This window comes from Ptychodera flava, chromosome 15 (genome assembly GCF_041260155.1).
Source record: "Ptychodera flava strain L36383 chromosome 15, AS_Pfla_20210202, whole genome shotgun sequence".
NCBI lineage: Eukaryota > Metazoa > Hemichordata > Enteropneusta > Ptychoderidae > Ptychodera > Ptychodera flava.
Window position 1 is genome coordinate 12,151,406 of NC_091942.1, and position 14,093 is coordinate 12,165,498.

General features: G+C 38.2%; 1 protein-coding gene across 1 annotated transcript; it reads left to right on the forward strand.

The window, feature by feature from the left end:
- Window positions 1–4,835: 4,835 nt before the first annotated feature.
- On the forward strand, window positions 4,836–10,490 carry LOC139151165 (carbohydrate sulfotransferase 11-like). Its single transcript, XM_070723760.1, has 3 exons — window positions 4,836–4,962; window positions 5,626–5,687; window positions 7,196–10,490. The coding sequence occupies exons 1-3, from the start codon at window positions 4,896–4,898 to the stop codon at window positions 8,036–8,038; spliced, it is 972 nt and encodes a 323-aa protein (XP_070579861.1). The 5' UTR covers window positions 4,836–4,895; the 3' UTR covers window positions 8,039–10,490.
- The last annotated feature ends 3,603 nt before the right edge of the window (window positions 10,491–14,093 follow it).

Genomic DNA, 14,093 nt, shown 5'->3' on the forward strand with positions numbered 1-14,093 from the left:
ACAAATCCTTTACCTGATCAGAATACTGCTTGTTCCATCATGCACGACACATCACCTTTGCCACAATTTCTAAAATTCAATAAATGCATTGCACAAATATTTCAATAGCATAAACTTTCAATCAAAATATTTAATTGAAGAGGATACCATAACAGAGCTGTTTCAAGAAACTTAAGGTACCTGAGAATTATTTGCTACAAATTTGCCTGGGAAATTTTGACAAAATACAGTCCATACTTAAAGCTCCTCAGCAATCATACAGTGGATTAACAGCTGAGAAAATTTCACATACTTCAGTTAAAAATATGGTTGTTTCCTGTACGTGATAGAGCACCCGGTTGTAGAGGTTTTACAAAAACTGATAACAGATTTTTTCCATAATTCACAAATTTGGTACATTGCCACGTCGAAGGAAGTTTAATCCAAGGGAGGTAATTTTGGCATCATGTAACACCCTCCACTATGGTTTTGGTTTCGTCTCGGAACTCGTTGGGGCTTACTTTGGTCATTTTCTCCACTCAATAGCACAATATAGAGTGATTTCATCGGCAGAGTATCATATATGTGCTTTACACTGTCATCGAGCCTTCTCAGAGTATCCCGAAAATGTGGAAGATTTTTGTTGTGATGATTTAGCAGCAGATTTATGTCATTGGAGAATTTATTGTTATATCTGTAAGCAGGGAGGGAGTAGATATAATGAAGAAAATTGGTACGTTTCAGTGATCAGAACAACATGAATAGTTAAGTACACATGAAGTTGTTCACACGAAACAAAACTACTATAATGATTTGAAAAAACAGTGACTTTGTTCCTTTAATTTTCCACCTTGTTTCCAACTCATGGCTGTCAGCATTTGCGGAAATCCCCTTATTCCCATTACAGTAAGGAGAAGAAGTAATGCACACGCTAATGTAATGTACCATTTCTTAGACTAACTTCTCCTTCATTTTTGATCCCTACTTGCATGCCTGTTTGAAAATTCTCATCAATGAACATACACTTAATGATACTGTGGCAGAATCTTGAGTGATGCCATTTAGAATTGTATTCAAGGAGTGGCCCCAAACAAATCTTCCTAACTGTAGTGCTCCTGGAATTTTATGCAGTGCCTGTGACAGAAAACAACAAATGTACAGGTGCGATTTCAAGCATATGGTTACAATAGTACACACCTCAAAACTGAATGACTTACACTTTTCCTGAAACTTTCTGTAAAGAAACTTTAAAAATTCCCTTTTTAAATCAAGAATAAAAAGCCGGAGTCACTGTGCAACATTTTGCACTAGAGAAACAAATTACACAACATTTACTGATTCTTGAAATTCAAAATGGCTGCCATACCTGTGTTAACTATAACGGGAAAATTAAATTTTAGATTTTACCCTAATAAGCAAGTGAAAATGTTAATTACTCTATGAGTTTCAAAACAAGCCTCAACAACTGGCTGATTAAAACAATGTAATTATATCAGTTTGAGTGTTTGAATATCTGTCCCTGAGGCGTATTCCACTTTGAGGAATTGAAGGAAGCTTCTTTTACTCTTTACCTGGACTCGGGAGAGGTCACTGTAAATGTACAATTTCCCGATATTAGTATTCATACCAATATGTGTAGATTTGCATATCTCAATTTGACCGCCCCTCCAATACACTGTATACTCTTATATCAAGAAAGAAAAAAAGAAATTCAATGCCTTTCTGAATAAATATGATAGCATATAATGGTATGGCTAGCAATGATATTTATTGAATTTAACCCTTTGGTTAGCACCAATGTAGCAAAATTCTTGTACTGTACTGTACTGTGGACATGTATGGGATCTTGCCGGAACCCGTATATAGTAGTGCATCACAGAGCTGGAAATTTCTGACACTCAACATAACCAAGGGTTTACCGGCCTGTCAATATCAGACTGTGCAAATGGTAAGGCCAGGTGAGATTATTTGGATTTCTTTACATACCAGGAATACTGTGATAATGACCAATCGGTAGCTCCAACAAGCAGCAAATTTTCGTGAAAAAGTTGGTACGTATTTGACAATTCCATTGTCTAATCCTGTTATATGGGCGTTGGTGGTCGGGGATGTAGGTGGTTGGGTTTCATCATGTATATTATGTTATCTGGATTGAGAGGCAGGGCAAGTTGAATAGCATCATTATTTTTACGTTGTACAACGCAACGGGAGTTGACTTTCCACAGTAATACTAATGTATCACAAAAGTTTAATGGTGCATCATGAGTATTAATTTGATCACAAGCTTTCGACGTGACGGCCATCAATTACCAGGGTTTGATGATAAGTTTTGAGCCTAACTATGAAGTCCTACTGGAATTAGTTTCTATGCCATTTATTTTTCAACACAGTCCCCCTTGCGGTCCAAACACTTCTGCCAGCGGTGATCCCTGGATCCCAGCTTTGTAGGAGGTTTCATCTTAGTCGTCAAGAAAGTCCTGAACGGCAGATATGACGTCATCATCATCGTCAAAATGCTTTCCAGCTAACTGTTTCTTCATGTTCGGGAAGAGATGAAGGTCTAAGAATGCTAGGTTAGGAGAGTATAGTGGGTGTGGAACGAGTTTGAAGTCGCAATCACGCACTGTTGCCATGGCAATGACTGACTTGTGGGGTGGAGCATTGTCCTGATGGAACAAGACACCTTTTCTCAACTTTCCTCGTTGTTTTTAATAGCCTCCCATAACTGCCTCAACAGGATAGAATAGTTCTCTCCATTGATAATTTGTCCCTTTTCTAGGAAGTCCACGAACACAACGCCCGGTGCATCCCAAGCTTCATTGACCTGGCATCTCTCCTTCATAGTTAGGCTCAAAGCTTTTCATCTAACCCTCGTAGTTCCAAAAACATTGTTCAGCGTTAGTCTGGGTGATACGTTGTTGGATTTGTTCAACTCCTGACATGTGATGAAAAGTCCATCGGTTTGAACGACAAGTGCACTGAAAGCATTACGACTTTGAAAGTTTGTATAATCTAGAGCTCTAGTCATAAGCAACAATATCAATAGTAAGAACTTTTGATGGCTCGCAAAAGAAAATCAAGAAAATTCGCTCACCTCCTCTGTAGCTTCGCAAAACAGTCAAAGGAACAGTATTTTTCCTCTTCCCTAACAGCATCGATCGTCAGGCTCGGCGACACATTGTGAGAAGCCTTCATGCACAGATTTCACATGAAATAACCAACAGGAATTTATTATCTGTGATCGGATGTCAAAACCAATCATTCTCTGTTTGTAATATCATAACTATGATAAAAAGATCGAATATATAATATTGGCTACGGCAATCTGTCCAGGAACAACACCTGATCAAATTAAATGTGTAGATGTCCAATACGCTTACACCCAACTGACTATACATATGTAGTCTGACTCCTATCCGATTTACACTGTCACATCATCTACAACCTCGGCCCTTATCTGCAATCGTAGCCCGGTCACACGAGCTTTCAATATTTCCTGAAAATCACTTTTAGACGATAAAATGAAGTGCGGTTAAATTCACTACTCGAGAGAGAAAATTGGTGGCGCATCGCTTTTTGCGTGCGGCGATTTAACAGCGTGGTCTGCAAGCGTTGTAACTTGGACTGCCCGGTCGTCCCATAATGCAGTGTGCTGAAATGCATGCCAAAATTGTGCAATATCGAGGCTTAAGTGTTTGCTATGTGAGGTTCCTGTAATTGTCATATTGGTTACCGTAAGGTCATTTTAGTTAACTGGCTCGTCAACTCATTAAGGTAAGCGTAGTATGGTAATCGTCATTATCTGATGTTATCGAGTTTTAAATCAAAGAAATTATGAATATTAATCTCATTTATAATGTTTTTATTAACAGAAAAATTTGTTGCTTTTGTTTGCTTGATGCTGCAGGCCTGCTATTTTATGTATTTTGCGCATAATATTTTAAAGTAAAAATAAAAAAATCGAAAACTCCACGTCGCTTCTAAGCAGGCCATCATGCTTTAAGAGTCACAAGTCGAAACTGTGGTCTTTGTTATGGTAAAGTAAATGGATATTACTTGGATTCCCGGAACGTTCGGGAAGCCCTCCTTTTTCCTCATTATTAATCCTTAGCCTTATGTGCAATATTTCCACTACGTTTGGGATTTTATAGCAGGGTGTTCTAAAAATACCAAAGCTGTCATTAGTGTGGGCTACAATGAAGTGTTACCTTAGCGTCCGAGCAATGTACACAAGCGATGTAACACAAACTTTGTGCAATAGGCGTAAAATAAGCGGGTCACAATACGCGAAGAAATATTTTCAGATGGTTATCTTTGGTCTGATATCTGATATCTGATATGCGTCGACACTTTTGCTTCCTAACAATTCACGCTTGCTACTGGAGTTGCGAATTTCATGCCCGAACCTGTATTCTGTAGTCTGTCTTATTTGCCAGAAGTCCTTGGCGAACACACAGAATATTGCTCTCCTTGGAAGAGTGTTAGAGTGTTACAAGGCAAACCCTGTTTTCAAGTAATTATCTTAAAAAATCAATGGTTTTGAAATCAGTATTAATGAAATATGAATATTCTTGCCATAGTGAGATATAAATGCCTATGTCGGTAGTTTATGACGGCCGGGATGGGTTATTGGCCAACGCCGATTGTATACGTGTTACCTCGGAACGTCAAGGAAACTGTCCATTTTCCTCATTATTAATTATGAATCATATATGCAATAATTCCCACTACGTTTGGAAAAATCTATAATAAACCATGGTTGTTTCCCCTGTTGTGAACTGTGAACTTTCTATTTACACTCTCTCTCTCTCTCTCTCTCTCTCTCTCTCTCTCTCTCTCTCTCTCTCTCTCTCTCTCTCTCTCTCTCTCTCTCTCTCTCTCTCTCTCTCTCTCAGAAAAAGAACTGTCAGTGGAAGATGAAGATCAGTCGTCTATGCGTAACAGTTATCATCATCGTTTTGATAACACAATTCACAGTACTATGTAAGTGTCACTTAACCTTAACAGGCCAATGTCTCAAAAACAAAATTAAACCTGACATCCTTGAATTTAACAATCACTTGATTATTGAAATTATACCCTTACGATATGGATTTCTCCAGGCCTTGCTGACACTGATGCAAACTATATGTGAGTGACATCATACAATTATATTATGATTAAAAAGTTAACACTGTTTGGAGCTACACATCGATAATTTGTCGTTAGCACCATAAATACCTTTGAGATTTCAATGTTACTAAATAATGCAGCTAAAATTTTGTGAATAGAATGACATGCTGGCAATACAAAACAACTTGGATTTGTCCATAAGTTGTTGACAGAAAGATTTAAAATTTCTCTCAGTTGCATCACCATTGAGACTAATGTTTTTTTTTTTCAGATAGAACTGAAATGGGGGATGTGAAGGTTTAAAATCGTGTTTAGTATTATTTGAAAACCGTTAGGCGCAACCGATGAACTCTGATGCCAAAATTGACGCGGGTAATATTTCAGGGGTCAAATAGTTCTACAAAGCATTCTCTAAGGGAAATGGACCATTTCCTAAACTTGATTACACACTATACCGTCATCGTGACTGAAACGAACGTCTACTGTGACTGAAAATTTCATATATTTCATAGATCGACAACTTGTCTCTTGCAGTCATGTCCTCAAAGATGGGAATCGTCTGGACTTACCTGAGCCAATCGGAAAGCACTGTCAAGGTGAGGGCTGATTCTTTGTATGTATTCACAGTTGTCCGCTCTCTCTCTCTCTCTCTCTCTCTCTCTCTCTCTCTCTCTCTCTCTCTCTCGCTCTCTCTCTCTCGCTCTCTCTCTCTCGCTGTCTCTCTTCTTCTCTCTCTCTCTCTCTCTCTCTCTCTTCTCTCTCTCCTCTCTCTCTCTCTCTCTCTCTCTCTCTCTCTCTCTCTCTCTCTCTTTCTCTCTGCCTTCGTCACAACATTTCCGATAGTACAAAGGGTTTTGACTCATATCGAAAATAACTCATTCTGAAGATAAATTTATCTTCCTACGGTCCATCTGGAATTTCATGACGGAAACACTGAACAACAATAAGAGGAGTCCCAAGATTGACTATGAAGGACAGCAGTAAAATCGAGATGAATTATTCAATAAGGAAGGAAACAAAACTCAGTAATCGTGAGATTAGTCCAAGAGATTTGAACAATATATTCCACTGCTTATCTGTCTTCGTTATCATCAACTTCAGGGAGTGGTATCAACTGTATCACCATCCATGTTCACGGGAGTCTTCCATCTTTTCACTGTTTTCAGCCCACATTCATCCAATTTCTTTCTCAGGGCACACTGAAAGATCCGTCGTTCGAGGGCGCTGGGGGAAGGGGCGCTTAGACAGTGCCCTCGAGAGATAGATTTTTCAGGCTAACAGTATACATAAATTGACTGGTCATGATGGAAACAGCATACGTCTGTACCCCGAGGGACTATGAGTCTGCCCCTAAAACAGACTGTTCGGCCGAGGGAAACAGTCTGTTTTGGGGTGACTCACAGGCCCGTGGGGTTAAAGACGTATGCAGTTGCCCTCACGGCCAGTCAATATGTGTTTTATAACACACCTCATCCGTAGCCATGCATAAGAACGTACTATACACAAAACTTGTCGAATTTAAGATGTAATATATTGGAGTGGTTCGGCAAGAAAAAGGTTTTCCTGACAGGGTGGCAAAATTTTTGCAAAACGTTCAATGCACCTAGTACCTTTGATTATTGTTTTCGTTCGTTTGGAGTCCTTGTTGGAAATCAGAGAATTCAGATCTTCATCAGAAAGTAGGATAAACCGAGAAATTTCTCGACTATCGTTTCGCTCGACCACAGACGACATCTTTGTTTACATTCCAGTTCTCGCATGCGCGAATGTTTGTTTTTTTTACGTCAGCGGGCATCACTTTTCGGTACTAATGCCTGGCAGGCAACAGTTCCGACAAATGATGCCTGATGACGTCGCTTACTTGGATCACCAGAGAAAGAACGCATCCAATGTGACTATCAATTGGCGAATTAGAACACAGACTGCCGATGAGGTGTTTTATAATACTGACTGATTGATTTGAGCAGACAACTTTGAATAACGCGGATTTGGACCTTTGAAGGGCTAAATGCCATGCTGTGCGAGTCCCAACATCAACCTGTCTTTTAGTGACAGTAGAACAAATTGAATTTTTTCTCATGTCCTCACAAACATCTCGTTACAGGTAAAAATTTCCGGGACCAAGCCTGTTGGCTATCTATCCAGTGAGGAAATTCAGGAACAACGAATACAGACAGTGAGCATGATGTGTGAAACTTTGAAAAGCAGCATGGATGGCTTGAGCCAAAATGGTGCAACGGTGCCTCTCAACCCCAAAAGAAAAGTTATTGTCGTCGATGAAAAGAACAAAATTTTGTTCTGCATCATTGCTAAGGTCGGGGCGACTAATTGGAAACAACTATTTTTGAGTCTCGCGGGCACTTATAAGGGAAACTTGAGTGTACATAAACAACCGATAAAATTGCTCGCAGACTACCAACCCAAAGCTCAGATGGACATGTTAAAAAACTTTGTTAAAATAGTATTCGTACGACATCCATTTGAACGATTATTGTCGGCATTTCTCGACAAATTCATAGAAAAGCCTGAGAAATTATATCTTGATCTGTACGGGGAGACTATACGAAACACCGCAAATCGGAATGGGTCCATTGGTGGCGACCTTACCTTTGACAAATTTGTTACTTTCTTGCTGAAGAAAAGAATTGACGACCGTCACTGGATGACGTATTCCGATTCATGCGTTCCTTGTGGTATACAGTATGATTTTATCGGGAAAATTGACACACTACAATCTGACATTCAGTATATTTCAGATACACTTAATATGACCCTTGACTTTGCTAAAACCGCAGGACATGCTACGGGCAGTACCAATCGAACTAGCATTTATTTTAGTCTCCTGAGTACAGAACAGATACTGGGACTGTACAAAATGTATTACAGGGATTTTATGCTCTTTGGGTATTCATACCCACAGTCCTATTTGAATATGGCTGCAAAGTAAACATTGCGTCGTATTTGGTAGATTTATTGTTACTTTGATGAGTTTATACAATGAATATTATTGATGGCACTAACTTCCAATGCGATAGAATAAGGTGTACCCAATTAAGTTTGTTTCCTTGAGTTTCTTGGCCTACTCGAATGAGATATCAAGAATTATATGCGTTGCATCGGTTTCTCTTAAGGGCAAGTTGAATTACCAAGGATAGGAGTTTTATGCATTGTAATTGTTAACTTTTGAACTTATGTGTCATCTCAATGGTAATACTACAGCATTTTAAATGGGATATCATAGAGGTTTGGCAGGGTTGAGGATGTTATTTTGAATTAGCATTTCCCGAAATATCACTTTGTCATAATCAATGACATTTTCACACTCATGCTGCATAGATATTTTCCGTAATGAATTTAAACTATTTTTGACACATGTGTTGATGTAGAAGGTGTAAAATATTTGACAGCTCATTTCAAAGGCCAGACAAAAAATGGTAAAATAGCTGAAAAATACACAATTGAAAGATTTCATCATAATTTGAACATATCACATAAAGATCTCTCTAAGAACATGTCAACCAAAGCTATCTGACGAGTTGTTTTTTGAGAATCAAATTTTTTTGAACAAAAACGGCAAAAATTGCCCCCTCCAAACCACTCAAACTTAAAATAACCCCTTGGAACCAGTAAACCAAACATCAAAGCTATGAGATACACGGTTTTTGAGAAACAAATTTTTTGACGAAAAATTGACAAAAATTACCCAAAAAATTTAAAATTGCACGTATCATCATAATTTCAATATATCACTCTTAGTTTATCTGTAGAAACCTGTTTATGAAATTTAAAGGCTATCAGAAGAGTAGTTTTGGAGAAACATATTTTTGACCCAAGCTTGCCAAAAGCCCCCAAAATACAAAATTCCAAATTTCATCATAATTTCAATATATCACATTTAGTACATCTGTAGGAACCTGTATACCAAATTTCAAAGCTATCAGATAAATGGTTTTGGAAAAACACATTTTTTGATCAGATATGGCAAAAATTGCCCCAAAAATACATAATTGTAGATTTCATCATACTTTCACTATATCACATTTAGTCCATCTGTAGGAACCTATATGCCATATTTAAAAGCTGTCAGACCAGTACTATTTGAGAAACACATATTTTGACAAAAAATGGCTAAATTTCCCTAAAATTACAAAATTTCATATTTCATCTTGATTTGTATATATCACATTTTGTTCATATAAATCTGTATACTAAATATCAAAGCTATCAGAAAAGCGGTTTTTATGAGACAAATTTTCTGACCAAAAATGACAAAAATTGCCGTAACGTGACGGTTTAATTTTTTTCGATAGAGTTAATACATTGATGGCGGCCATTTTGAAATTCAAGCGTTACTATATGTCAGGTAATTTGTTCATCCAGAACCATATTTTGCATGGTGAACCCTGAATTTTATTCTTGAGTATGAAAGCGAATGGGTTAAACTTTCCTTGGGAATGTTTAAATCTTTCAGTTTTGAGGCACGTACTGCCTTAACAATCTCGGGTAAGATCCACACCCACAGGTCGACCAGACATTTGAACTCTCTGCTAAAACACATCATGCCAACAAACAAGCAAAAACAGTCTCTTCTCTTCCAAAACTGTATTCCATCACTTTCAAGAGAAAAACTGAAAGAAAGAAATATACCCACCATCATGGATTCACATTTTTAGAAAATGTCGATGGTACATACAACAGTCGCATTATTATGAAGAAATGTTTCACATCATCAGAAGACTGCTTGTTCCATCATGCACGACATATCACTATGCCACAGCTTCAAAAAATTCCATAATGGCAATTGCATAAATTATCAAAATATATAAATCTTTAATCAAAATATTTAATTAAACAGTGTGCCATCACATAGCTGTTTCAACAAACTTAAGATACCAGAGAAATTTGCTACAAATTTGCCGTGAAAGTTTGACAAAGTACAGTTCATACTTAAAGCTTCTCAGCGGTCATACACCGGATTAAGTGCTGAGAAACTTTCGCATTATCATGAAGTTTTCAATTTTCAGTTGAAAACATATGGTTGATTCATTTACATGATAGAGCCCCCACTTGTAGAAAGTTTTACAAAGACTGGTAACAGTTTCTTTTTTCATGATTCACGACTTTAGTACATTTGCGACATTCCAAGGAAATCTAGTTCAAGGGAGGTAATTTTAGCATCATGTAACACCTTCCAAGGTTTACTCTGTCCGTCTCGGAACTCGTTGGAGGCTTACTTTTGTCATTTGCCCCACTAAAAAGCACAATATAGAGTGATTTCATCGGCAGAGCATCATATATGTGCTTTACTCTGTCATCGAGCCTTCTTAGGGTATCCTGAAAATGTGGAAGATTGTTGTTATGATGATTTAGCAGCAGATTTATGTCATTGAAGCATTTATTGTTATGTCTGTAAGCAGGGAGGGGGTAGAGATCCAATAAATGACAAGTGGTACGTTTTAGTGAGCAGAATAACATGAATAATTAAGTTGTTCACTCGAAACAAAAATACTATAATGATTTGAAAAAATAGTGACTTTGTCCCTTTAATTTTTCCAAGTTGCTTCCAACTCATGGCGACTAAGGAAAAGAAGTAATGCACACGCTAATGTAATGTTCCATTTCTTAGACTAACTTCCCCTTCATTTTTGATCCCTACTTGCCTGTCTGAAAATTCACATAAACGAACAGACACTTAATGATACTGTGGCAGAATCTTGAGTGATGCCATTTAGAATTGTATTCATGGAGTGAACCCAAACAAATCTCAACTGTAGTGCCCCTGGAATTTTACGCAGTACCTGTGACAGAAAACAACAAATGCACAGGTGCGATTTCAAGCATATGGTTACAGTAGTACTCACCTTAAAATTGAATGACTTACACTTTTCCTCAAACTTTCTGTAAAGAAACTTTAAAGAATTCCTTTTCTAAATCAAGAACAAAGGTAAGGAGTCACAATGCAATATTTGGCACTAGAGAAACAAATTACACAACATTTACTGATTCTTGAAATTCAAAATGGCTGCCATCCCTGTGTTAACTATATGGTGAAAAATAAAATTTTAGATTTTACCCAAATTAGCAAGTGAAAATTTTAATTACTCTATGAGCTTCCAAACAAGCCTCAACAAGTGTAAGATTAAAACAATATTGTATAAATTTGAGAGTCTGAATATCTGTCCTTGACGCACATTCCATTGTAAGGAAAGAATACAGGTATAAAAGGAAGCTTCTTTTATTATGCAACTGGAGCTGGGAGGGGCCACTTTACGAAGCTTCTGTAAAAGTACAATTTCCCAATATTAGTATTCGTACCAATTTGTGTTGTTTTGCATATCTCAATTTGACTGTCCCTCCAATGCGCCGTATACTCTTGTTTCACAAAAGAAGAAATTCAATAAATCTCTGAATAAATAGGATTGCATACAGTGGTATGGCTAGCAGTGACATTTATTGAATGTAGCAAAATTGTTGTACCATACTGTGGACATGTATGGGATCTTGCCGGATTAAACTCAACATACGGTGTATAGCAATTCATCACGGCGCCGGAAATTTCTGGCATTCAACATAGTCAAGGGTTTACCGGCCTGTCAATATCCAGCTGTGCAAATGGTAATTTATTTACATACCAGGAATAGTGAGATAATGACCAAACGGTAGCTCTAACAAGCAGCAAATTTTGGTTCAAAGTTGGCACGTATTTGACAATTCTCACTATCTCATCCTGTTATAAGGGCATTGGTGGTTGGGGATGCAGAGGGGGACGGGGTTGGGGTTTCATCATGTATATTATGGTATCTGGATTGAGATCAGGCAGGGCAAGTTGAATAGCGTCAATATTTTTATGTGGTACAACGCAACGGGAGTTAACTTTCCACAGTAATACTCCTGTATCGCAAAAGTTTAATGGTGCATCATGAGTATTAATTTGATCATAAGCTTTCGACGTGACGGCCATCAATTACGAGGGTTACATGAAACGTTTTGAGCCTAACTATGAAGTCCTACTGGAATGAGTTTCATTTATTTTTCAACATAGTCCCCCTTCCGGTCTACACAGTTCTGCCAGCGGTGCTCCACCGCTTGGATCCCTCCTTTGTAGAAGGTTCATCTTGGTCGACAAAAAATCCTAAATGGTGGATATGACGTCATCATTCCCGTCAAAATGCTTTCCAGCTATTAAACTGTCTCTTCATGTTGGGGAAGAGATGAAGGTCCGAGAGTGCTAGGTTAGGAGAGTATGGTGGGTGTGAACGCGTTTGAAGCCGCAGTCACGCACTGTTGCCATGGCAATGACTGACTTGTGGGGTTGTCCTGATGGAACAAGACACCTTTTCTCAACTTTCCACGTCGTTATTTGTTGATATCCTCCCGTAACTGCCTCAATAGGATAGAATAGTACTTTCCATTGATAGTTTGTCCCTTTTCGAGGAAGTCCACGAACCCGACGCGCTTTGCATCCAAAGCTTCATTGATCTGGCATCGCTCCTTCATAGTTAGGCTCAAAACTTTTCATCAAACCCTTGTAGTTCCCAAGACATTGCTCAGCGTTAGTCCCGATGATACTTTGTTGGATTTGTTCAAGCTCCTGACATGTGATGAAAAGTCCATCGGTTTGAACGACAAGTGCATTGAAAGCATAACAACTTGGAAAGTTTGAAAATCTAGAGTTCAAGTCATCAGCAACAATGTAAATAACGAGAAATTTTGCTGGCTAACAAAAGAAAATCAAGAAAATTCGCTCGCCGCTTCTGTAACTTCGCAAAACAGTCCAAGGAACAGTATTTTTATCCTTTGGACTGACAGCATCGATCGTCAGATTCGGCGACACACTGTGAGGAGCCATCATACACAGATGCGGCCAAATTTCACACGAAATAACCAACGGGAATTTATTATCTGTGATCGGATGTCAAAACCAATCATTCTCTGTATGTAATATCATTACTATGATAAAAAACATCGAATCTATAATATTGGCTACGGCAAGGAGTTTAACACAAGGGTGAACAAAAGTAGATATCCAATACGCATACACCCAAATGACTATATACTCTGATTCATATCCGATTTTAGCTCTCACATAATTTACAACCTCGACCGTCATCTGCAATCGTAGCCCGGTCACGCGAGCTTTCAATATTTCCTTAAAATCGCCTTGAGACGATAAAATGAAGTACGGTTAAATTTACTACTCAAGGGTGGAGGAAAATTGGTGGCCCATCGTTTTTTGCGTGCGGCGATTTAACAGCGTGGTCTACAAGCGTTGGAACTTGGACTACCCAGTTGTCCAATAATGCAGTGTGCTGAAATACATGCCTGAATTGTGCAATATTGAGGGCTTTAAGTGTTTGCTTTGTGAGGCTCCTGTAATTCTCATATTGGTTACCGTGAAGTCATTTTAGTTAACTGGCTCGTCAACTCATTAAGGTAAGCGTAGTATGGTAATCGTCATTATCTGATGTTATCGAGTTTTAAATCAAAGAAATTATGAATATTAATCTCATTTATAATGTTTTTACTAACATAAAAATTCGATGGTTTTGTTTGCTTGATGCTGCAGGCCTGTTAGTTTATGTATTTTGCGCATAATATTTTAAAGTAAAAATGAAAAAGTTCGAAAACTCCACGTCGCTTCTCAGTAGGCCATCATGCTTTAAGAGTCACAAGCCGAAACTTTGGTCTTTGTGGTAAAGTCAGTGGATGTTACTGGGACTCCCGGAACGTTCGGGAAGCCCTCCTTTTTCCTTATTTTATGTAATATCTTTATGTAATATTTCCACTACGTTTGGGATTTTATTGCAGGGTGTTTTACAAATATCAAAGCTGTCATTACGTGGGCTACAATGAAGTGTTACCCTGGCGTTCAAGCCATGTACACAAACTATGTAGCATAAACTTTGCGCAATAGGCGTAAAATGAGCGGGTCACGATACGTGAAGAAGCATTTTCAGATGATTACCTTTGGTCTCATATGTGATCTGTGTTAGCTAGTTTGT